The sequence below is a fragment of the Ovis aries genome, chromosome 1 (assembly GCF_016772045.2).
Source record: "Ovis aries strain OAR_USU_Benz2616 breed Rambouillet chromosome 1, ARS-UI_Ramb_v3.0, whole genome shotgun sequence".
In the NCBI taxonomy this organism is placed as follows: Eukaryota; Metazoa; Chordata; class Mammalia; order Artiodactyla; family Bovidae; genus Ovis; species Ovis aries.
This window is the reverse complement of record NC_056054.1, coordinates 187,199,568-187,224,858: the sequence shown is the minus strand read 5'-3', so window position 1 is coordinate 187,224,858 and position 25,291 is coordinate 187,199,568. Positions and strand designations below refer to the sequence as shown.

General features: G+C 38.0%; 1 protein-coding gene across 2 annotated transcripts in view; it reads right to left on the bottom strand.

Moving 5' to 3' along the window:
* Positions 1-24,729, bottom strand: part of SLC15A2 (solute carrier family 15 member 2) — a 42,588-nt gene extending 17,859 nt beyond the window's left edge. Inside the window, exons 1-14 of one of the 2 annotated variants that reach the window (XM_004002966.6) lie at positions 24,581-24,729; positions 22,645-22,732; positions 21,694-21,835; positions 14,843-14,935; positions 13,389-13,488; positions 10,978-11,068; positions 10,642-10,719; positions 4,847-4,929; positions 4,359-4,445; positions 4,097-4,186; positions 3,960-4,004; positions 2,655-2,687; positions 1,844-1,932; positions 154-235 (exon numbers count right to left, since the gene is read on the bottom strand). In XM_004002966.6, coding sequence (XP_004003015.2) covers positions 154-235; positions 1,844-1,932; positions 2,655-2,687; positions 3,960-4,004; positions 4,097-4,186; positions 4,359-4,445; positions 4,847-4,929; positions 10,642-10,719; positions 10,978-11,068; positions 13,389-13,488; positions 14,843-14,935; positions 21,694-21,835; positions 22,645-22,732; positions 24,581-24,685 — 1,206 coding nt within the window. In that variant the 5' untranslated portion in view covers positions 24,686-24,729. Of the gene's footprint in view, positions 1-153; positions 236-1,843; positions 1,933-2,654; positions 2,688-3,959; positions 4,005-4,096; positions 4,187-4,358; positions 4,446-4,846; positions 4,930-10,641; positions 10,720-10,977; positions 11,069-13,388; positions 13,489-14,842; positions 14,936-21,693; positions 21,836-22,644; positions 22,734-24,580 lie in introns of those variants that run through there. The other variant, XM_060418518.1, reaches the window with a different exon arrangement.
* Positions 24,730-25,291: the final 562 nt, after the last annotated feature.

Genomic DNA, 25,291 nt, shown 5'->3' with positions numbered 1-25,291 from the left:
TATATCTACTCATTTGCCACAAATACTTATTATTCACCTTATGTAAAACAGCTACTGTGGTAGGGCCCAGTGAATCAAGATTGAACAAGTCAGAGAAATGAACAAAACAGATTTCATCCTGCCCTCATGGAGCTTAAGATTTACTGTACTCACATTAATTTTTATCTCTACAGCAGCAGCAACTGCAAAAGCCAGGCATGCTAGGATCATACCAACAGCCATTTTCCTAAGTGATCTGTAGAGGAAACAGAGGCAATTATACCTAAACTGTAGGTGCTAAAGAATAAAATCTAAACCCCCTTGCTACTGCTGCTGCTAAGTCGCTTCAGTCGTGTCCGACTCTGTGCGACCCCATAGATGGCAGCCCACCAGGCTCCCCTGTCCCTGGGATTCTCCAGGCAAGAATACTGGAGTGGGTTGCCATTTCCTTCTCCAGTGCATGAAAAGTGAAAAGTGAAAGTGAAGTCACTCAGTCATGTCCGACTCTTAGCGACCCCATGGACTGTAGCCTACTAAGCTCCTCCATCCATGGGATTTTCCAGGCAAGAGTACTGGAGTGGGGTGCCATTGCCTTCTCCGCTAAACCCCCTTAGCTTACCTAATTTGTTCTCAATTACTTTCAAAGTATTTCCTAGTACTCCCCCCTTCATGTATCCTTCTTTCTACCTTTACTTGAGTCACACTGAACTATTCTTTGTAACACACCAAATTTTCCATCTTTATTTATGATGGTTTTTCTATCTATTATATCACAATAGCAAAAATAATAGTAATATAGCCAGAATTATTGAACATTTACCATGTACCAGTTACTATATATTATTACCTTCTTTTCCTCTTCTTTATAATTTTTTCTTGATGCTGGCCACTCTCTTCCATCTCTGCATTTCCTGGTACTTTGTTTCTCTTCTTAGGCTTAACATATTAACATAATTTATCTTGTGCAATAACCTTGCTCCTTCTAGCTCCCTTACTAAAGGATAAACTCCTTAGAAGCAAGATTTGTGCTTTTACAAAGCACTTGGTGCTCAATGAATGAGTAAATGGCAAAAAGTCATTTGAATACATGAAATGATTATCAAAAGGAAATTGCTATTAAATCAGATATTATAGATGACTTAACACCCTCCTCTGTCAAACTTCACAAAGAATAACACTTATATTTAGAAAGGGGGAAGACAGTTTCTATCCCCACTCTTATGAGGTCCTTCATTTGTTTCATAGGGACAGTAAGAGATTTAAAGAGATTAGTTAATCATCAAAGACTTTGGACTGCTTTGAAGAGGCAGCTTTTAAGTACAAAGCAACAAGTTGGTTTAGGAGACTAATCACTTACTTTTGACTTTCCATGAGGTGTACTCCTAGCTTTTCAACATCACATATGTAAGTCTGCAGTAATGACTTGGACTCTCTAAGTTAAGAATTAATTAGATCTAATTCCCATCTTCCAGTATTAATAGGCATTTAATCTAATGTGGTTAAACAGAAGCAGAAAAATGATAAACCAAAATAAATCATTACTAAGCAGAACAGATACTGACTCTTTATCAAACTGGGCAAATTCTGAGTCAATTTGGAGTAACATAGGCATAGTGAAGACTTGTATGCATGGTGCTAAGTTGCTTCAGTCATGTCTGACTCTTTGCAACCCTGTGGACTGTAGCCTGTTGGTCTTCTATGTCCATGGGATTCTCCAGGCAAGAATACTGGAGTGGGTTGCCATGTCCTCTTCAAGGGAATCTTCCTGACCCAGGGATTGAACCCATGTCCCTTATTTCTCCTACATTGGCAGGCAGATTCTTTACCACTAGAGCTACCTGGGAAGCCCATAGTGAGCACTTACGTGAAGTTAATGCCACACTTGGAGACCAGACGATAAATGACAAGGTCAAACAATGGTATGAAGATAAGAACCAAAAAGGGATTTAGCACCTGTAACACGATGGTAAAAAGAATTAGTTACAAGTGTTCTATTATGAGTGTGAGCATGTGCTTTCATTTGCGTGTGTGCATACTCTCTCACATCCAAACACACTTTCATCACACAGTGTACAGAATGATTCCACATCTTTCAGTCCCTTTATACCCAAGACTGTATTACTCCTGCATAGCACATTAGCTTCCAAATATCCCAAGGAACAAGTTTCACTGTGCACTGGTTTTTCTGTCAATTAATTAGGAGTTCTTCCCTCCCATTTGCTCTGATCTTATCCAGTTTCACAACCAAGGGAAAAATGTCATGGTCAGGAGAAAGGAAAGAGAGAAAAAGGAACTGGGGACTGTTGAACAAAACAAAGAGTTAAAAATAACTGGAAGTCACCAATAAACAGGGCTTCTGAATTCACTGCTCACACAACAAAGCATTATACTTCCTCTGACAACATGATACTTGACATGGAAAAAAAAAAATCCAATGTTTACACTTTTCCTGTGAGTTCAAAACTCCCTGGAGTTTTTGCAGGAGCTACTTGCTTAAGAGAAGATATGAAAGAGAAGTGTGAGACTTAAAGAGAATATTCTCATCACTATGTTTAGCCCTCCTCAGCATAGAAGGAAAAAACCCTATCAAATTATGGTTGGTAATCCTCCTACTACACGTAAAGTTATAGATAAAGGAAAAAATAAGTACCCAAGAATATAGAGAAGTCTCCTACCTGCATCTGATCAGGCTGAAGCACAAAGAAACCCTGAAACATGACAACAAATCACATGAAGATACTGGCATAAAGACAAAAAAAGCCTAGATCAACAATCTTGATAATTAGCAGGTGAGAAGCATAAGATAATATCCATCAGGTCTTTGGTTCAGAGCCACTATTATCCTTGTAAGGGTATGTGGGGGAATAGGCTAGAATGGCTTAGACTATGGCTTCCGAAGGCAGATGGGCATAAGGGAGAATCTTATTTTCTGTGCACTATGCTTTTTTAACTTGAGAGAGAATAGAGTCAGTGTGTTTTTATTAATCTCAGTAACTGTAGTCATGGCAGTAAATTTGTGAAGGACAAAAAGGTATCATGGTTAGGGTGAAGTCTCCCCTCGACACACAGTGTTTTTAAAGTTTGACCCTTCAGAGGATCAAAAGGAAGATAACCATGGTAAATCCTGGACAGCCAGAGGAAGGGAAAAGATGAAATTATATTAGGCAAGCTCCAAACAGACTGGCTTATAAAACCGTGGCATTATTCCACCCTGCCTTCTTCACAAGTGAGATGGCAGGAGAACATACAATAATCTAGGCAGTGGGAATAAAAATGAAAGAAGAATTTGTCAATGAATGAAAATTTTAAAAAGAGAAAATTATGTTTAAAAATTTCCCATTATTTCTGTATCCATGAACAAAATATCCCACCTCTAGATCCCTGCTGTGAACCCTGCCTGAGAAGTTGGGCCAACTGTGTTGTCACAGCAATCTGTTTTGCCCTGGGGTGCCTGGTGGTGGTGGGTTGGTTACTAAGTCATGCCCAACTCTTGCAAGTCCATGGACTATAGCCTGCCAGGCTCCTCTGTCCATGGAATTCTCCATGCAAGAATACTGGAGTGGGTTGCCACTTCCTTCTGCAGGGGAGCTTCCTGACCCAGGAATCAAACTCAGGTCTCCTGCATTGAAGGCAGATTCTTTACTGACTGAGCTAAGATGGGAGCTTTGGTGGGGCATAGTTGGAAGGAAACATCCATTCCCCAGGCTTCATTTGCTCCCTATCCACTCCCTATCACTATCCACTCTGTATCAGTTCATTTGCTATTGTCTCAGTGCTTCCTGTATACACTGAAACCTTTCCATCCTTACCTTTCTGATTTTCAAAGATAAGATTCTATCTTTTAATACTCACTTTGCCTACCCAGTAACTTCATGCTAAAGGCATAATCTTATGTCACTTTTTAGGCAAAAACACAAAGAAATTTTTCCTTAGTGTGGATTAAAAAGAAAATGATATTGGAAAAAATCTCTTCTACTCACCAAATTCCCATTCATCCTGGTGGCTTGCAAGGTCCATCGTGATCCCTATGGCAAACAGATGCTATTAGAGGAAATCCCTTTCCTTTGAGAGAGAAGGGGCTGGAAGAACAGGTAGTTTCCAAAAGAACTATTCTTACCTGCTGATCTAAAAGCGCCCAGAACATGGGCAATGGGATATAAAGGAACAGTACCCTGGTCAGTGCCTTCACGTCCATAATGAGCTGCTTCTGCAAAGAGGAGGAAGAAGGAATAGGCTGAATTGGCATTTAAGGATTTCTCGCTTGGAGTAGAAATGGCCCAGAACAGGAAGAGAAGAGGTCAAGTACAGTAGAAGAGAATCAGTTTGGTTATTAGGAAAAACTCTATGGAGGCATCAGATGTTTCTGCAGTTCAACTTACTGGGTATTTCTCAGCTGCCCAGTCCAGCCAGTGCTCTCGCTTGGGATTGTCCCCAGAACGGTTCTTGAAACGGCTAGAAATGGCAAACTAGGGCAGAGCATAGATATCAGAAGAGAGGAAAAAAACAAACAAAACACCCATCCCCTGCCTTTTCCAATTCACTGTATCTTCCCTTAGATACACATACTCTTGAGTGACTAAATCTAAACTTTTGATTTCATCACACATTGAATTTCAGTGAAATATAATTTCAACATATGTAACTACATTTTAGAAAACTTTTGCCAGTTTTTAAAAATGATATTCTTTTCAGCTTAAAGGTTAAATAGAGGCATTGAGTGATGTTTGATCAACCCCACTTTCCAAAAGTCACAGAAGCAGTGCAGAGATTGAGAAAAGTGTATACCCATGTTTGAAGGCCTGTAGGCTCGGAACAGCATTTCTTTTCTCGTGATTGAAAAAGGCAGACAAACAATTCATGAACTTACCCAGATACATTTGACCACTTGATTCAGTATGTTTCCTTCAGGAGGTGGTTTTCTGTATAGTTTGCTTCCCATTGCAAACACAACTGCAGTAGATAAACAGAGTTCTTAGCTTCTCATTCAGCACATTTAGTTGTCAACATTAAGGACACACTGCTGAAATGTAGGAATGATTGACACATCTCATAAAGGGTAGAAACTGACTGATGCTCCCTGACTTTGGAGTCATAAAAACTATGGGAGCCAAGAGAAAAATTAAATGGTCAATGTGTAGACTTTCCTGTAATCACAGAAATGAAAGTCACCTCTGAATTCTCTGTCTTCTAGCTCATCTCTACATCTAATATATTATCAACTTTCACTGAACTTCTATCTTCAGTGTGTTTCCTGCTTGTCCCCTCTCTGCATCACCAGGGCTACGACTCGTATAGGACCTCACAACTTCTACCCTCTATTTTCAAAATGGCTACCAAGTAGTTTCTTAATCCCTGTTCGTTTCTCCTTATCTGCTGCCAAATTAAAATCTTGTTTCCAAGACCTACCTAATAAGTCCTAACTCCTGAAATGGATTTTCCCAAATTCATTATTATCCTGATGGTTATTATTATCATTAATGATCTCTTGAAGGTTTATTATTATATATAAAGAGTTAAGCATTTTACATAATAGTACTGATTTAACCTGAAAAGGGTTTTACACATAAAGAAATCAAGGATTAAGGAGTTAAGCAAGTTGTGCAAGATTGCACAGATGGAAATTGCCAGAAACTACACTGTTTTTCATTATTTATTTTTGATATCAGTAAACTTTCATATAATCTTTTAAATGATATGAAATAAATTGTATTAAATATAAGAAGAACAAGTAAATAATAGATGTATAACTTAATGAATTTTTACAAGTGAACACACCCATGTAACTCAGACCAGATAAAAAACATATTCTAGACCCCAGTGTTCCCTTCCAGCACTGACACCCCACCCTCAACCCACCTCTGCTAAGTTATGCCTCTTTCGATTCCTTTTTAAGCTTGGTAGTAAGATCAGAAACTACCTTCTTGAACTGAGGCCTTTCAACTCAAAAATCTATACTCTTAACTACCATAAAGGACCTCATTTATTGATCTTTGCATCACACATTTTGCCTGACACTGCTGAGAATAAAGATAAAAAAGACATGACCCCTATCTGCAACAGAGTTCCCCACAACCAACTGCTTCCCACTTTTCCTTTCATCACTCTGTATTTGCCAATGTATCTTCTAACTACTATTCATTATTCCTAAAACAATTCTTTTCTGTTTTATTTCTGTTTTTGAACTCATTTTCTCTCAACGCATATCTTTATCTTTTAACCACATCTCCATAGCTATCTGTAAGTGAATTTAATTTTCTTGTTTTTACTTCATTTTCCACATATCAGCAATGAGATATTACTTTACAATTATAAAATCGAAAGGTTTTTTTTTCAAGTGTATTCAGTTCAGTTAAGTTCAGTCGCTCTGTTGTGTCCAACTATTTGTGATCCCATGAACCACAGCACACCAGGCCTCCCTGTCCATCACCAACTCTCGGAGTTTACCAAAACCCATGTCCATTGTGTTGGTGATGCCATCCAGCCATCTCATCCTCTGTTGTCCCCTTCTCCTCCTGCCCTCAATCTTTCCCATCATCAGGGTCTTTTCAAATGAGTCAGCTCTTTGCATCAGGTGGCCAAAGTTTATTAAATTTAACTAAAATTTGTGGGAAACCTCCGTTTTGGTACCATCTCCAATATACTTCCCTCTTGAATGATTTCCCGGCTCCAGCAAGAAAGATGTCCCTCTAGCAGCTCCTCTACCAAAAATGCCTTCTTCAGTGACTAGTAACAATCTCCAATATCCTTACATCCAGAATGCCTGAATCACCCTACTTTTCTCTCTTAACTTTCTACTTTCTCCATTCTTCTCTGTCAGGCTCACTCCACCACTTTTTCTTTATTATCCTCTGAGTTTCTCCCAAACTTCTCCAAATAGCATGCTTTACCACTTACCATGGCCTTCTTATTGTTGATTTAAAAAAAAAGTTCAGATAAAGAATGCTAATCCTGAGAGACAAGCGGGCTGATAAAAAAGTTATCTGGACAAGTAGAAAATTTTGGATGGGAAATAGACAGCTCTTGAAACTAATAATGATCCTAGAAAGGGGCTGAACTTCTCAGGAATTCTGGTCTAAAATGTGACAATGGAGTGATAAAAAGAAGGTGAGGTGATCGACTTGACAAGGTCACACTTAAGTTTGAAGGCCACTTAACTGAAGATGGGTAGGGACCTTGAGTTTCTCTAACATTTACTTCCACTAGTAGACCTTGTTGCCTCTTACTTCACAAAGAAAATAGAAGGCTTCAAATGAAAACTCCCTCAACTCCTGCCACCAAATCTATTAATATTTGTATCCATCCCCATCCCCTCCTCTCTCCAGTTACATGAAGGTAATGTTCCTCCTCTTGTGTAAATACAATTCTACCATGTGTGCTTTCATATTGATTATACTGTCTTACCTTACATCTCCAACATCTTTCTTTACTGGAGTGTTCCTAATAATAATCAAACATGCTTAATATCCTTTCCTGACTCCATGTCACTTTTCAGCTATAAATTCTTACTGTTTTCTCTTTCATTCATTTTATTCACTTCCCAATCTGCTCTAATTATTCTTGAAACTCCACCAATCTACCATAACTGATATCATCAAATCAAAGACCTTTGTGTCACCATATTTAATGGACATTTTTCACCCTTATCTTGTTTTCCCAGTTAGTAATATTTGTTACTCTGAATGATCCCCTTCCTGAAATCCTCTTGGTATCCAAGGTAGAACTACTATTACTTCCCACATTCGTTTTTAGTCTCATCTGTGGGCTTTCCCCTCTTTACCTGTCTTTTTTTGTTTGTCTAACTGCTGAATCCTTTACCTAATTCAAATACAAAATTTGAGTCAACACATTTTCATCTTAAAGGAAATACAACAACTTATAAGTAAATGCTGGCTTGTATAAAAGTAAGCTTAACGCTGAATATTTAATATTAATAATATAAATACATCAAGAGTCGACAATCCATATCTTGGAGAAAATAATTACTATGAAGTTTTCATTACAATAAGACTCATTCCCATACTAATTTGAAACATTATTCTAAAGGTTTATGCCATGGAGATTGTCCCCTAAAGGTCTGATTGTGGTATTATGGAAATCACCCTGGTTCTCAAAATGCCACATTCTGTTTTCTACCTCTCCATTTGCAGTTTTTTTTCCCTACCTGGAGAGCCCTTTCCCAACTTTTCTTTAGTGAATCTTGATTTGAATGGCTTCAGTGCAACTTAACTATTGCCTTTGCTGTACATCCTTGTAGATATCTTTATTTCTGCACTATCACAGTGAAGAGAACTCAATTTTTCAACAGGACAACACAATTTCATGTAAATAGTTGTCATAACTTGTTTATTTCTAATGCCTGGTGCTTAGCTCATTTGTTTGTCTTTTAAATATTGGTATTTCTCAAGGTCCTATCCTTGTTCTCCTTTATCATACTCTTAGTCATTCCATCTATTTTCCTGACTTAATTGCTATCCATGTACTAATAGCTCCAGGTCTATATCTATAGCCCAGACATTTATTCAGGACTTTAAACCTGTATTTCCAAATAAATACAGATTTAAAAGTCTGGTACTCCCAATTAGATGTTCCAAAAACATCTAAATGTTACATGTCCAAACTAAATTCATTAGTATTGCCCCAAGCCTAGTCTCCCTTAGACTGTACTCCTACTATCCACCCATTTGCTCAAGTCAGAATGTCACATTCAGTCCTGGCTTATCTTCTCTCTTACTTTCACACACCTAATCATATCAAGTTTGTCAGTTCTGTCAGTGCTGAAGAAGGTGAGCTAAGGTAGGCACTCACCTTGAGCACAAAATTTAAGGAAGTACCAAAAATTCAATAATCAAGACAAAGAATATCCTTTGTCTCATCCTTAATCCATTCTTTTTCCACATTACAGTCAGAAATACCACTGAAAAATAAACATCTAATGATCATTCCTTTATTTAAAACCCTTTTGAAGCTCCCTACTATTCTCCTGATAAAGTTCTAATTCCTTAATAAGGTAAAAGCCTTTCATTATCTGGTTTCTGTCAGTTTCTCCTCTTTATCGTCTATTCCTTCAAGGCCTTCAAATATATCATACTATTTCTCAACCCTTTGTCTTATAGATACCATGTCATATTTCTGTTTCACTTTCAATCTCTTCTTTGATTAACTGCTGTTAATGCTTTAGGTCTTACCTTCCCTATCATTTCTTTAGGCTAAGCTTTTCTGAGCCTCAACGTCTTAGGTATCCCTCTGTGTTCTTATAGCTTCCTCTGTATTTCTCTAGTTGTGACAGTGACGATACTATATTGAGAGATCCTGTTTATTCCTCTGTCTCCCTCCTCCTGCTGGACCAAATAAATTCTTTGAAAGCATGAATTCTGTAGCTACCTAATTCAATAACGTAATCCCAGTACCTAACACAGAATCTGACACATTAACTGTTCATTAAATAGATGTTTGCTGAATGAATTAGTGAGTGAAAAAAATCAAATCAATTAAATTATAGTGAAAAATCAGAGAATTGATTTATCAGTACCCAGAAAACTGAAGTAACTAATGATGACAGCTAACACTTAACATTTAACATTCAGTTAAACATTTCATAATTTGTAAACATTTCAGAAGCATCTCTTTTGATCTTCATAATTATTATGATATGTAAATAATATTGTGCAATGATCCAGAGAAAAAGACATAGTACTAATCAGGAAAACTAGGAATATATTTGGCTTTGAAGAGAGAAGGAAACAGAATGTATTATCACTGGGCCCTGGACTAACACATAAATTTCCTTGGAATTGGAATTGCAACTTGCCTGAGTAATATTATTACCCCCCCAACTCTATTTGAAAATAATCAGATGGAACAGTGAGCCTCTGGGCTCTTTATCCTTTATTGAGCTCTTTATGTGTTTGGACTGGATATCCTCCAGGGGGGTGTCACCCAAAGGCTCAGTGTGAGAACAGGTTTCCAGGTCAATGGTTAGAAACAATCATGTCCAAGTTTCCCCTTGGACTGTGTAAACTAAGCAACACATATATTCCTCTTCCTCTTCCATTGCTGGGTTCTCAGTGGTAAAGAGAATGCCACTTGATCTAAGTTGCATCAGTTTTCCCCTACTTATCCAACTCCTCTTATTCTCATTGCTCAGGAGCAAACTTCTTGGAAGCATTGCAGAGCAGGGCAGAAACAGCTGACCCTAGAAGCTTTAAAAGGCCCAAAGAATTTTTACATCTTCCAGTTACCAGATAGTTATCAGATGAAATAAGCTGGTTTGAGAGGAAGGATTATTTTCTTTGCTTCACTATATATTGCAATGTAGATCAGTACATCTCAACTGTGACTACAATTAGAAACTTAAAAAATTTTAGATGCCACGGCTGTATCCCACAGAGATCCTGATTTAATTGGTCCTACATGGCATCCAAGGATCAGTCTTTTTAAAACTCTCAGGAAGCTTATTAGTTATATAACCGTGGGCACTATTTTTTTTTAGGCTTCTAACTTTATTCAGTTAATTTATCTATAATTTCTAGGGAAAACCCCTACAATAACACCTAATAGGCTTGTGTGAGGACTGAATAAAATAGTTTGTGTATAGTGCTTACTCATGCTTTCCACGTGGAAGGCATCAGTGGTTATTAGTTTCCTTTGCCCCACTGCACTTACCAAGAGCTATCAGCATAAGCAATCCTGGAACTCCAAAAGCCAATGCGTAGCAGTCCTTCCCAAAACACTGCACATCTCCTACAGGAAAAAACAAAACCAAATTAATCCTGAATCTTAAATTTTTGATGTTCTGTTCTATAAGCTCAGGTTTTTGAGGTCATAGACATAGCCATCTTCTCTCCTCCCAACACCTAATCCAATAATCCTTCTTTTGGGCCAGACAAATCAAGATTAAAAACTCGTATAAAAGGAGAAGATGGACAGTAAGAAGCCTTGAATGGATTTCTGGCTGGCCAGAATAAAGCTTATACAGAGGCCCTCAGAAAAGATCCCAACCTCTCAGCATGGGTGTGACAAATGTAGAAATCAAGCTCCCTGCATTGATGGAGAGGTAGAAGACTGAGAAGTATCTAGTCCGTTCCTCTACCTGAAAAAAAAAAAAGCCAAGACAGGACAAATCATCAGTTCAATGTGCCTCCTTGGTCCACCCCCACCTCTTCAGACTCATTAAGAGGTACATATACCGATTCAGATCTGCTTCCATAGTATGTGAATGTCATATTAGATATTTTAACACATATCTTGCTGACCCCAAATAAACATTTCTCTACCTTTCACACCCTAGTGCAATCATCTTTAACATTTTTTTACCCTTTTATATTGGCAAAAATGATCATCTTGTATACTATGTCTATGTATTGTGTCCTATAGTGTTTATTCTAGTATTAGTCTCTGTATTAAATTTGTTTCAGTAGGTTGAGAGTTCCTTGAGAGCACACAAAAAAAAACCTTATTATTTTCTGTAATCCTCACAAGCATCACTAGCATAGCACTTGTCTTATATTAGACTCAGTAAATGTTTATTAAACTGAATTAAGTTAGTGATTGAGTGGCTGAGTTAAATAATAGATTTTGTGGAATGTGTGGTAGGAATAGGACTAGAATATGAAACAGTTGAGTAAATTGTTGACCAAACAGAATAATTTACCTAATGCTCATGGGAAGTCTGCCAGAGACTATTAAAGAAAGTCTGTGGGCTGGGCAGTGGCCAGTGGAAACTTGGAAGTGGGTTTGTCCTATTACTGAAATATCTTTGTGGAGCATGTACAAAATGAAGCAGCTTTCAAATAAAGTTGCTGACACTTTATTCATTATGCATGTCTGTGCTTCATTCCGACTCCCTTGACACATCAGCACAATCTCCATTTTCCATTTATGGTGTGTTCTGCTTCCTCTTCTGGTCCCCATTTAAACCTGCTCCATTCATCTATGTGTAGAATTCATTGTGCATAGAATCCCACTTGCCAGAGTTTGGTGACTTCTCTAAGGTTAGCAAGCAATTATAATCTATGAACCCCTGGGTAGATAAAGAATATAAAATAACCCACAGGGTCTGAAAGGTTAGAGAAATGCAGAAAGACATGATACAGAGAAAGAACAGAGAGTAAAAAACAAACATGATAAAAGAAACATGATAAATAGCTATAGAAGAGGGAATGATACATGAAGACCATCAAAAAGGAAAACTGAGAGGTAAAAAGAGGAAGCTAGAAATGTTGGTTGATCTAAGAATAGAGTATTTTCCTTGCCTAGTTGTCACTGCTTCCTTAACAGGTATGTTTTTACCTTTATTTATACTGGCCTCCCACCCACCATGGACAGTGGAAAGTGTCTAGGAAAAGAAGGAAGGATCATCAAGACAGGATCATCTAAAGAAATTAATTCTGTTTTATTCCAAATGGTCATTTTCTCCTTTGTAGAATCCCAAGGCTAGAGATGCTTATATCATCTCCAAACTACTCATTACCTCCCATTCCCAAAGTGATGACCATGTATCTTCTTAAATACCTTAAGTGAGAGTGAACTCATTAATATTTGAAGTTTTTCCTTTCATAAAGTGAAAGGCTAACTTCCTATAGCTTTCTCTCATTAATCTTTGGATTAATTATTGCTGCTGCTGCTAAGTCACTTCAGTCGTGTCTGACTCTGTACGACCCCATAGATGGCAGCCCACCAGGCTCCCCCGTGCCTGGGATTCTCCAGGCAAGAACACTGGAGTGGGTTGCCATTTCCTTCTCCAGTGCATGAAAGTGGAAAGTGAAGTGAAAGTGAAGTCGCTCAGTCATTTCCGACTGTTAGCGACCCCATGGACTACAGCCCACCAGGCTCCTCCGTCCATGGGATTTTCCAGGCAAGAGTACTGGAGTGGGGTGCCATTGCCTTCTCCAATTAGTTACTGACATCCTTCCAATATCTATATAAAGGGAGTAACTCAGAAGGTAAAGAATCTGCCTGCAATGCAGGAGACACAGGTTCGATCCCTGGGTTGGGAAGATCCTCTGAAGGAAGAAATGGCAACCCACTCCAGTATTCTCGCCTGGAAAATTCCGTGGACAGGGATGCCTGGCGTGCTGCAGCCCATGGGGTCACAAAGAGTTGGACACGACTGAGTAACTAAACAACTTCCAGTATCTATACATAATTATAATATTCTCTTTCAAGTCTTATCTTATCCAGTCTAAGTATCTTCATTTCCATCAACTTTTCTTCCTAAGCTGCATCTTTTTAGTCCTGGTCATATTCCTTTGAAATGTTTCCATTTTTCTCTTTATTAATGATCAGTACCCAGCACTGAACACTACTCGGATATGTTCTAACTACTGGATCACTTCAATCTTGGCAAATCACTACCTGTCATTTAATGCCTGCTCTAATTCTTGAAAATACAGAAATGACCAGACTCTTACATGTTTTTCTTCAAACTGGTCTCCACCAAAAGCTGCCACACAGGGTTTGATACCTCCTGTCCCCAAAGCTATTAGACTCAGGCCGACCATCGACAGGACTCTGAAATGGAAATGTGAGAGTGCTAACCATATTGATACTAAACACAACTGTAGAAATGGAATATAGAGCTATAAGAGAAAAAATATGTGTACAAGGGCATGACCTCCTTCACATTTCTATATTGCAGGCACTTCCCAATGGCTTCCTCCTAGGAGAGACTCGGGAGCACTTATAATCTTCATAATCCTTGAGTTGCTGCCAGAAAGTATCATTACATGGGAAGATTTTGTCCCTGATAGTTTCATTTACCTTATGCGTGCAACATATAGAAGCCAATACTCAAGGAACTCCAGAGTTAAGACTGTTCTCGATATCGTCATAGTCAAAGGGACATGTCAATAGAAAGACCTTGTGAACTTTTATCCTACATATTCTTAGTAGCCACAAAATAAAATCTTAAGTTAGTCATAACTAATGGAAGAAATGTCAGTGATTTCTGATGGGACAACAATAATAAGGTGTCTAATATCCATTAAATCTCAAACACAATTCTTAACTCACTGGAAAATACATGTTTAGCCACATTATAAACACAAATATATATAACCTGCTTCATGAACAAATCTAATCCTCTCTGACTGAATGAACAAACGTCAGAACCTATCAAGATTCTCTGGCATCATAAACATCAATAACTTAACAAAGAGGGACAGAGCAACTGGAATATATGGGACTACTCATAAATGGAAATCATTCAAGCTTTGAATATGAATTCTACAATATACTATAAAGAATTATCACAGACATTTTTTTGAAACTCTGTTAAAGTACAATGTGTGGATGGGTGAACAGGTGAAGGAATACGGAGGGCATGAAGATTTTCATATCTTCAAGTATATGTAGAGTTTCTGTGAAAAGGATGCTAACTGAGTATTCTACAAGTCCCCAGATATTTAATAACAACAAATGAGCTCAGATAAAGCAGGAAAGAGTTCAACTAGTCAAATATTTTTTTCTTAACCAATTTGGTATAATAAAATAGTGAGTGAAGTCCCTCAGTCGTGTCCGACTCTTTGCAACCTCATGGACTGTAGCCCACCAGGCTCCTCTGTCCATGGGATTCTCCAGGCAGGAATACTGGAGTTGATTGCCATTTCCTTCTCCAGGGGATCTTTCCAACCCAGCAATCGAACTCAGGTCTCCCACATTGTAGGCAGACACTTTAACCTCTGAGCCACCAGGGAAGCCCAATAAAATAGTCGGTTGTAAAATAAAGAGACTCTCTAGTAAGACAGAGAAACGTCTATAATGAATGCATGAAACATTTACCAGTCCAATGGAGGAAAGCGGCTCTTTTCCAATGAGGAGGTTCATGATTACATGATATCTACATGATTTACATGATTTTACTCACGTGTGTAACATTTGTCCCCCCAGTATTGGTAAGGCACCCATGGATTTGATCACATGGCCAAGCACATACACCAAGGAGAGATAGATGATTGTCCTGTTGAAAAAGTTAAATCAGTCAGTCTACAAACAGAATTCAGAGATTTGAGCAATACAGACTCAGAGTTCATACTGTTCTCAGTGTCAGGATAAATGGAGCAGGAGGAGGAAGGGGTGGAGGGGGGAAGAATTATATGAGAAATGCAAATATAAATAATACTGGTGAATAAAGCAAACAGACTAGAAAAAGGGACAGTAACTCTTCACCCTATAGCATTAGGGACATTCTTTTCTCATGCTTTCTGTTTTTCCCTACCTACCCCACACAGAGAATCCCTGATCTTGTACAGATATATCATGAACAGGTTTGATCTGTAGTGAGAGATAATGTTTTAAGAAAGGAGAACCAGAGGAACAGGATATGTTTGACCTGAGGTTTTTTTCCCAAGGAATGTCTTTGATTGTAGAAACCCATAAAGGTCAAGAAAGAATCACATAAACAGGAAAATAAGGGAACAAAGGACTTTCTTTAAACACAGTCACTGGGATAAAGAGGTAAAGGGTTTAACCTGAACACTTGGGTTATTGTAATCCCCACCACAGTTTCCACATGGACTATTTAGCAAGGGTAAGAAAGGAGGCAAGGCGTTTGAACAGACTGTTCAGTGATATATAGCTCATGCAGTTGATAGGGACTTATTGTTATGTTGTTCTTTCTTTTTTTAATTTTTATTTTATATTGGAGTATTTTATATTTTTTATTGGCATATAGCCAACTAACGTTGTTTCAAGTGCACAGCAAAGAAAGGGACTCAGCCATACATATACATGTATCCATTCCTCCCAAACGTTATATTGTTTTTCAGAAAAAAGATCTGAATGACAACTAGTAAGTGGAAGAGCGAGGAATTCCAGTAGGAACCTGCATTGAGATACACACACTGAAACATGGCAAGCTATCAAATATACAATGTGTATTATGTGTATTGGGACACCAGATTCTCTTTACATATAAGTAGAATATTAATACTAGAAGGAACCTTAGAAATTATATTGCTTACTTCTGCAAATTTTAAAGTACCATGTGCTAAAGTGGAATATAAAAAAATGGGATGAAGATAGCAAAGAGAGGCTGGAGACACCAGAAACCTCAGGATGTAGATTTCTCATTCTAAATGCCAAATATTCCTAGGCTGGCTCACCAGGGAAAGGATCTTAGAGGGTTTATAATGCGAAATAGGAGATAAGAAAAAGGAAGGGATAGGTTTTCCTAAAAGGCCTTGTAGTGTCTTCTGGAGAAAAGTTTTCTTCATTGGAACAAAAAGAATGAATAGAAAGAAATGGAATAAAAAGTGACTGAGAAAAGGCCAACTATTATGAACACAAAATAGATGATGTATGCTAAATCATCACAGAGAAAAAACAAAAGGAGTCTGAGCTGGAGTGATAGCCTGTGTTGGGAGATCAGGGCAATATCAGATTGATGGACTAAACAAGTGAGAGAAGTCTAATTGCCTTAAAAGAAAAACAAGCTACCTTCCAGGTGAAAGATTCAAGGAATTAGTCTAAAATATGAAGAATATAAGTGAGGAAGCTAACAGCAGAGAGCTTAAACAGAAGAAGAGAGAAGTCAAGAGAGACTTGGAAATTCTGCATTTGAAATGCAGTTGTCATTGGGGATATTACAGTCCTAACCACAGGACAGAGATCTGCTTCAGACAGACTTCAGTATTCCATTGCAAATGAGGCAAGTGAAATGCAGAGAAGTCAAAGGACATTTTTAAAGCGCCATGCTAATTAGGATTAGAATTAGGTCTAGAACTTCTTTCTTACAGTCTGCATTCCTTCAGTTTTATGAACAAGTTAATGTGGAAAAAGGAAAGGGAAAAGGATGAAGTTTTAAATTTTATTTCTCCATAAGAATATAAAAGCCAGAGACATTCTAAATTAGAGTTTAGGAACTGAGAAGGAGTATGTGCAATAGGCAGAGACCTGCTATGACAAAGGAAGAGACCTAGCATAAAGAGGGTCAGCTCTGACCAGACAAAAAAGACAGGGGGAGGGATATGCTATAGACCCACTCAGAGAAAGTGTAGAAAAAGACATCCAAAAGTATATTTGGCAAGACACACTTAAGAGAGTGGCTTTTAGTGATTGCCATGATCAGGAGATCAGACTGACAGGCACAGGTCACAAGGTATAAACCAACACTAGGGACTATGACTAAAAATGTTATTCTCTCTTAAAAGCAACTTGGCATCAAAAATAGCATCTGAGCATGTAATTAACCTTCTCAGTAGATACTTATAGAAACAGTAAAAAGCCAGTATCCATGTTTAAAAAATTGTTTTTCATTGTGTATCTACTGGCTACTCTCTCCTACATGTAGCCCTGAAGGAAGTTTCACCTCTCTCCTGACACAATGAGTTCCTTGTACAAAAGTCAGGGACCGTGGGCGCCCATTTTCTCTTAACAAAGCTAGGATTCTGGGACTTCAAATAGAGGAAGGACCTTTAATATATGTTTGTATTAAATTCAGAAAATTGTGGTTTGAAGGTCTGAGCAATGTTTCTAATGTTACGGGAAATTTTTCATCCGCAGCTAACTTCTGAAGAAAAGGAAAAGAGTCTGAAATACTAGTTTGTTCATGTTTTTGTCATCATTGTCTTTGGACATGTGAGCTTACCACACCCCCACACATCCCTAAAGAACAAGTTATTCATGTTTTCTCCAACCCACTTTCCTCTGAAAGAGATACCTATTCATCCCTCAAAGAATTTTGTTGTTTTAAAAGCAACCACAATACCCACAACAAAATAAAAGTCATCTTCACACCTGCCCACACCTACCCTCAGTCTTTTGCCTATGTTCATCTGAGGGTGAATACATTTATGAACTGAAATGTTTTTTGTGGGCCTCCTATGTACTAGGCACTGTTTTAAGTGCTATGGATAGAAAATTATAAATGAGGCTGTCTTCTAAGTGTTTCGAAGAAGATATTAGATTCATATACACATAGTTATTATGAGAGAATTTGTCATGTGAGGGTGAAAAATAGGGAGTTCAGAGAATATTAGATTAATTCTGGTTAGTGGTGAAAAGTAAGGGGCAGAGGATATTCCATTGCATAGGTGGCATGTGAACTGAGCCTTAAAGAGTTTGGATGTGGAAGGCTGGGGAAGAAAGAGATTTCGTGAAGTAGAAACTATGCAAACAGACATGGAAAAGAGACGTTCCTGGCTATCATTAGGTAAATATTAGTATCTGGTTCATCTATTGGACATTCTTGAAAGGGAGTAAGTATGACAATAACAGCAGAAAGGTAAGTTGGATGAGATTAGTAGACAGCGTGTTAGCAGAAATGTTGAGCAGAGTAGTAATATGAATGGAGATTTCTTTTAGGAAAATTAATTTGACAGTAGTGCAAGGATTCAATTATGAACAAATATTATGGGAAACAATGAAAATGTCACACATGTCCATTATAACAGTCCAGTTCAGAGGCTAAAGACAACCAAAACTGGAGTAGTGGTGACTCAGTGTTGAGGTAGGAAGAATATGAGATATAATATAGAAACAGAATTGGTAGAATTTAAAAATTGATTGGATGCAGAAGTATAGGGAAGCTAGGAGAGAGGATAAAGTGGAATATCCAAGAAATAAATGATAATGTGCAATTACAATGCATACTTGGGGCTTGAGTGATAGGTTAAGATTATAGAGTTTGAGGAGACATCACATATAGCTAAAATTGACACCACAGAACTTGCTAAGGGAAAATATGGAGAAAGGGAAAAGGGTAAAAGGTATACACTGGGGAAATGCCTACATTCAGGAAAGAGTGTAGTAAACAATAAGCAAAAATAAATAAATAAATAAATAAGCCAAACTTGGAAGAATCCAAAAAGTAAAAGAACCAGAAAATACAGTCTTAGAGAAGCCCAGGAAGTTTCAAGAATATAGGAGCAATAAACAGACTAAAATGCTCAACATGAATAAGAATTTAAAAAGATCACTCAGTTTGATGGCATCATTACCAGTGATCTTAGAGAGAGGAATTTCCTCTCTCTAAGAGGAAATTTGATCTCTGGTTTGTCAAAATTGTCAGAATCCTGAAAGAGATGGGAATACCAGACCTCTTGAGAAATCTATATGCAGGTCAGGAAGCAACAGTTAGAATTGGACATGAACAACAGACTGGTTCCAAATAGAAAAGGAGTATGTCAAGGCTGTATATTGTCACCCTGCTTATTTAACTTATATGCAGAGTACATCATGAGAAATGCTGGGCTAGATGAAGCACAAGCTGGAATCAAGATTGCCGGGAGAAATATCAATAACCTCAGATATGCAGATGACACCACCCTTATGGCAGAAAGTGAAGAGGAACTAAAAAGCCTCTTGATGAAAGTGAAAGAGGAGAGTCAAAAAGTTGGCTTAAAGCTCAACATTCAGAAAATGAAGATCATGGCATCTGGTCCCATCACTTCATGGGAAATAGATGGGGAAACGGTGGAAACAGTGTCAGACTTTAATTTTTGGGGCTCCAAAATCACTGCAGATGGTGACTGCAGCCATGAAATTAAAAGAGGCTTACTCCTTCGAAGAAAAGTTATGACCAAGCTAGATAGCATATTGAAAAGCAGAGACATTACTTTGCCAACAAAGGTCCATCTAGTCAAGGCTATGGTTTTCCAGTGGTCATGTATGGATGTGAGAGTTGGACTGTGAAGAAAGCTGAGCACCAAAGAATTGATGCTTTTGAACTGTGGTGTTGGAGAAGACTTTTGAGAGTCCCTTGGACTGCAAGGAGATCCAACCAGTTTATCCTAAAGGAGATCAGTCCTGGGTGTTCATTGGAAGGACTGATGTTGAAGCATGAAACTCCAATACTTTGGCCACCTGATGCGAAGAGCTAACTCATTTGAAAAGATCCTCATGTTGGGAAAGATTGAGGGCAGGAAGAGAAGGGGATGACAGAGGATAAGATGGTTGGATGGCATCACCGACTCATTGGACATGGGTTTGGGTGGAGTCTGGGAATTGGTGATGGACAGGAAAGCCTGGTGTGCTGTGGTTCATGGGGTTGCAAAGAGTTGGACATGACTGAGTGACTGAACTGAGCCAAAGGAGTGATAATGAAGAGTGAGAAAGGAAGGCAACAAATATTAAGTGATTCTTTTAAAATTGTGCAGGTAGTGATAAAGAAGATAGAAAAAGAAAGGTTAATAATAATTTTTTTGTTTACAGCCATAAGATATTTGCCATTATTTCTAGGACAAGACTATCTCTGAAGAAGAATTTGAAGGCAAGAGATGGAAATATTGAGGGTACAAAGATACCAATGAGAGTGACCTAGGTGATGGTGACACATTTGTAAAAATTCATCCAGTTGTATACTTAAGCCTTTCAGATTTGTATACTTAAGTTATACATCAATAAAAACAAATTCAAAATAATTAAAATTACCTCATTAAGGGTTGAGATTGAGGGTACAAGGAGAGATGGCCAAATTTCCTCTGAAATAGTCAGGAAGCTATTGTTCACCAAATCCCAGAGCTATACTTTTTACAAAGCAGTCATTTTAAAAATAAATTAAAATACTATAAATATGAATCTTTTATTCTATAACTGAATGAAGACCATACCATGGCTTATGCTTTTTTCTACATATAGTGCCATCCTTCTATCTGGGTGGACTCAGTGACTACTACTACATAAGGAGCACACATAGAACTCAGGCACCTGCCATCTCTCTCCCAAGTCAAGAAACTATTTAGTACAGTGTTGTGGCTGTAGCACTACATTAGGTGCTGAATAAATACTTTAGAATAATGGATATATCTAGGCTAAAGTGAGATAGAAACCAGTCTTTACTAAAGACAACTCCTTGGAACACTCGGTCTCCAAGATACCCTGAAAAAATATTTCACAGTCAAACAAGTTTGGGAAATGCTACCTATCATAACCTTCTCTTGGAGATTTTATAATATTAATTTCATGTTAAAGGCTATAAGAAGTCATGCAGTAAAGATACCTTTTTAGCTTTATTCAGTCTAGCATTTTCCCAAACTTATTTGACTATGAGAGCTTTATGTTCCTACATAACATTCTTTAGATCCTATACAACAAATTTTCAACAGAATGCACTTTGAGAAATGCTAATTTAGACAATTCCGTAGATGACAACTCCACAGAAAATACCTGAGTGATGGATACCTGAGATCCATCTCTGTCCCATGAGAATGATGTTATAGATGACAACTATAACATTATCCCCAAACATCTCTTGGTGCTATTTTTAGGGACTTAAAAGATATTGAAATGAACAGACTATTAGTCTAACTCATGAAAATATTTACTATAGTTTTAAGAAAGAACCTACAGAAGGAGATTAGAAAAGAGAATCAGAGATGGTAAAAGAGCTGAAAAGAAGGACTTATAAGAAGATACTAAAAAAGCTGAAATGACTCAGTCTGGAGGAGAGATGGATAGTATATAAAATAACAACATTTAATTATACATTTTCTTGTGGGTAGCCATCTTACCACCTGAGATCAGAACAAGAATTGGTCTTAAACTTCAGAACAGAAGATTAAAATTAAATACAAGAAAAAACCCCTCCTGACTGAAAAGGGTATAAAAATATTGGAAAAACTGATAATGAAGAGATAAAACCTTTCTATATTGTCAGTCTGAGAGAGATCATGGATGACACAAGTATATTCTTGCTTGGAAGCAAGAGGCTAGAAGTGATACTCTCTGCATGTTTAATCTGTGAAGCTTCTTGGAAATGTGACTTCCCACCATCCTTACTTGAATTTTCCCAACCATGAGTCAGCAATGGCTGCTCCCAGGATGGGAGTGAAGTAACAGAGGCTGCTGAAGGCGTGGTACACAGATGTGGAAGTGTTTTCACTCCAATGCAGGAAATACAGGAAATACAGGGTCAGCACAGCTAAAGCAAAAAAAAAAAAAAAAGAAAGGACAAAACATGGTAGATGCATTAAAATGATTTATGGAGGAAAAGAGCATTTGATAGGGTCTTTGCAGTTGATCTTGATCTTCAGCACTCCTATCAGTAGTAACTTCTGAGGAGCAGAAGCAGGGTCCCTCGGAGTTGTGAGGGTGAAAGGGGCTGTGCTTAGTGTGTGTGTGTTAGTTACTCAGTCATGTCCAACTCTTTGTGACCCCATGGACTGAAGCCCATCAGGCTTCTCTGTCCATGGAATTCTCCAGGCAGGAATACTGGAATGGGTTGCCATTTCCTTCTCCCGCGTATCTTCCCAACCCAGGGATTACTCCATGGTCTCCCACATTGCAGGCAGATGCTTTATGGACTGAGGCACTGCAATACTCCTCCCTTCAGTCTTTATGCACATAGCATCATTTAGGCCAATCTGAAAGATAACATGGCCTAATGTTATCTTTATCTAATATCTAATAATCCTTCCTTCTCCTTCCCAGCAACAATATAATCCATAGATCTAAGGAACAAAAATTAAGAATGGAATGCTGCTGATGAGTTTTTCCACTTATATTCTCATAGACTGTGTTCTGATTTTCACTACTCTTTTTTGTTCTTGGTCTGTATGAGTTAGAAGGTGAAATCCCACCAGGCATTTTTTGGAAGTCTTCGCCAAAGGAAAGGACCAGCTGGATGAAGGTAAAGAGTAGATAAGAGAAATAAGTGCATATAAGACAGATTGTTACAAACATGGGGTGACAGTGAGTGGAGAAAAGTAGGACTGGGAGATACAAAATTACCTTTCATGCCATAATAGGAAAAGCGCTCACAGAATTCATTCACCACAATGAAGACAATACTCAGTGGATAGTTGGAGCCACAGATTTTCTAGGAAACAAAAAGACACTGGTTCAAGCATGAACAATATTTCCATATTTAGACCAATATACTGTTTTGCAACAGAAAAAGCCATTAAAGTCATCATGATAGGTCACGTGAAGAAGCAATGGTCCCTACTCTTCATGAAACGGTCAGTATCCTACTAAAAGTGCTTGCATTGCTGATTTAGCAGTCAAAGAAGCTATTCTGAATATTTCTTTGTCCCTCAAACATTTAATATGGAGCTCCTCAGGCACTTCTTGATACAGACACTAAGACCTGTTCATCTTCCCACAGGTACTAAATGGAAAGCCTGGGGCACTGGGCAAGAGAATAATCATCCTTATTTCTAGGAACATAACAAAGAGTTGGCCTCTGGAACACTTGATGTCCAGGTAGTTACGCTCAGATGTCAGTACCCTGCTTAGCTCTACAGTGTGGATTAACCTTTCTGTCCCCACTTGCCCCATTCACTGTGATGGGAGGAATCCTAGCAATATGAAGGCTTCCTGCCAGCAACAGAGCCCAATACAGATTGTTAAAGATTAAGATGATTGATCACCTTAACCTTTGGCAGAGATTTCTTAAACCTTTTCAAATTAAATGTCCATTTGTTCCATGAAACAGATTCTATAATATTTTCATGCTAATCCTTTTGGGAATTAAAAGGACTATGCTATTGCATGCACTGTATCAGTCAGAATAAAAGGAATATCATGTTTTACTTCAAATCCCTCATTACGATAGCCCAACCAACATGAGAAAGGGATGGAGATACGTGGCCTCGGTTCAATCAAATCATGAGATTCTTTATTACCTTTCCTTATTCATAAGATATACATGCATTTTGGTAAGTAGCCTCAAATTATTTGGGACCAGAAGATATACAACTAAATAAATGATTGATAAAGTAATGTGTTCATTTTTTTTTATCCACATAGATATATATGGATATACATAAACAACCCTCCAAAGTATTAATATGCATTAATGTATGATTTTTAAAAAACTTTCTTAAAAGACACAGTGAATAGTCTTCTTACTTTCCTGGCTCACAGCTTGAGAATTATAAGCCTGAAGTTTGGTTAACACGGCTTCTATTAGCTATGTAACACTGTCACTGACTGTGTTAACACACTGTTCCAGGCCATGTCATTAAACCTGGCTTTATACTTCAATTTTGTTATTCCAAAGAAACTACCCACCTCTAGAATACTGCTACTTCTTTGCTTGTAAGTAAGAACTAAGTAAATACTGGCTAGTATTACTATACCCTCTCTACTTAACAGGATTTTGATGTGAGGATTGAAAAAGAATTGGGAAATGTTTTAACAAGTATTAATATATAATTTAAAACATTATTACTTCCCTGTTTCTCTGTCCTTTCACCCACTGTAAACTGAAACACAATAACAGAGACTAGATCTATTCTAAAACTTCTCTTGGTGTGCAGCACAGACTCTGTGTACAGGGGAAACTAAAGGCTGAAGTTTTGGAGGTTTTTTTGGTAAAGAAAGAACAATCACACACAGTTCTCCAGAAAGGAGTACTTGCCAAGTTTCCCTGGACATGCAAAGTGCTTTTTTTTTCTACCCCAGAGAAATTCAGATTATACAATGAAATACAGCCAAGTCCTGGATACCCACTGAAGAACTCTGACCACCGCCTTCTGCTGCTTCCTCTCCTAAATTGAAAGAAACTCCTGTTTAAATCTGGTTTATAGGTTCATTCTAACTCCAAGAGAGAATAGTTTTTAATACTCTAATACAGCTCAGCCTGAAGCTCCAGGGACCAAGGAGAACCAACAGAGTATGTCTGTGTTCCTGTCAAGAGGCAGAGATGAATCCCAGGACTCACCGGAGATGGCTTCTTTGGAAAGCTGGGGGATTGAGGTGGTACCTCTTCAGTGGAGACAGGTAAAAAAAGAGTTTCCTTGGAATCATTTTTCTGGAAGGGATTCATGGCTGGCTCCTCTCTCTCTCTTCAAGCATTTGGCTTTGGTAGGCAGTTGGGACAGCTGCCAGACTACTGTGAAAAGGGGGACTGGGAGGGGAAGAGGGGGTGGCTTCAGCAACCAATCTTAACCCTGTGGGTGTCGGGCTTAAGCAGCTTCCTGAGAAGCAGAAAGCTATATGAAAAAAAAAAAAAACCTACTGGGTCTCAGAGACTAGTTTAAAAGAATGTTTATGTGAAAGGTAAAGCATGGGAAAGTGAGATACTGTAAAATGCTGGAGAACTGCACATGAGTGAAAAGTAGTTAGAAATATAATGCCTCAGACATAGCCTGGAACACAGATTTAAACACTGATTTCAGAGTAAAAATAGCTGCCATTTATCACACACCTATTGTATATATGTGTGTGTGTGTATACACACATATATTATCTTCATGTTCTTATTGTTACTAATATCCTCACTTTACAGGAACTAATATCTCAAGAGATTGAAATTTTTCCAAAGTCATGTGGCCATCAAGTGGCAGATCTGGAATTTTCACTATGCTGTTATGGATAGATTAGTATCAGTAATGCCTATGGTTATTACTTAGGAATGGAAGCTATGGAAATA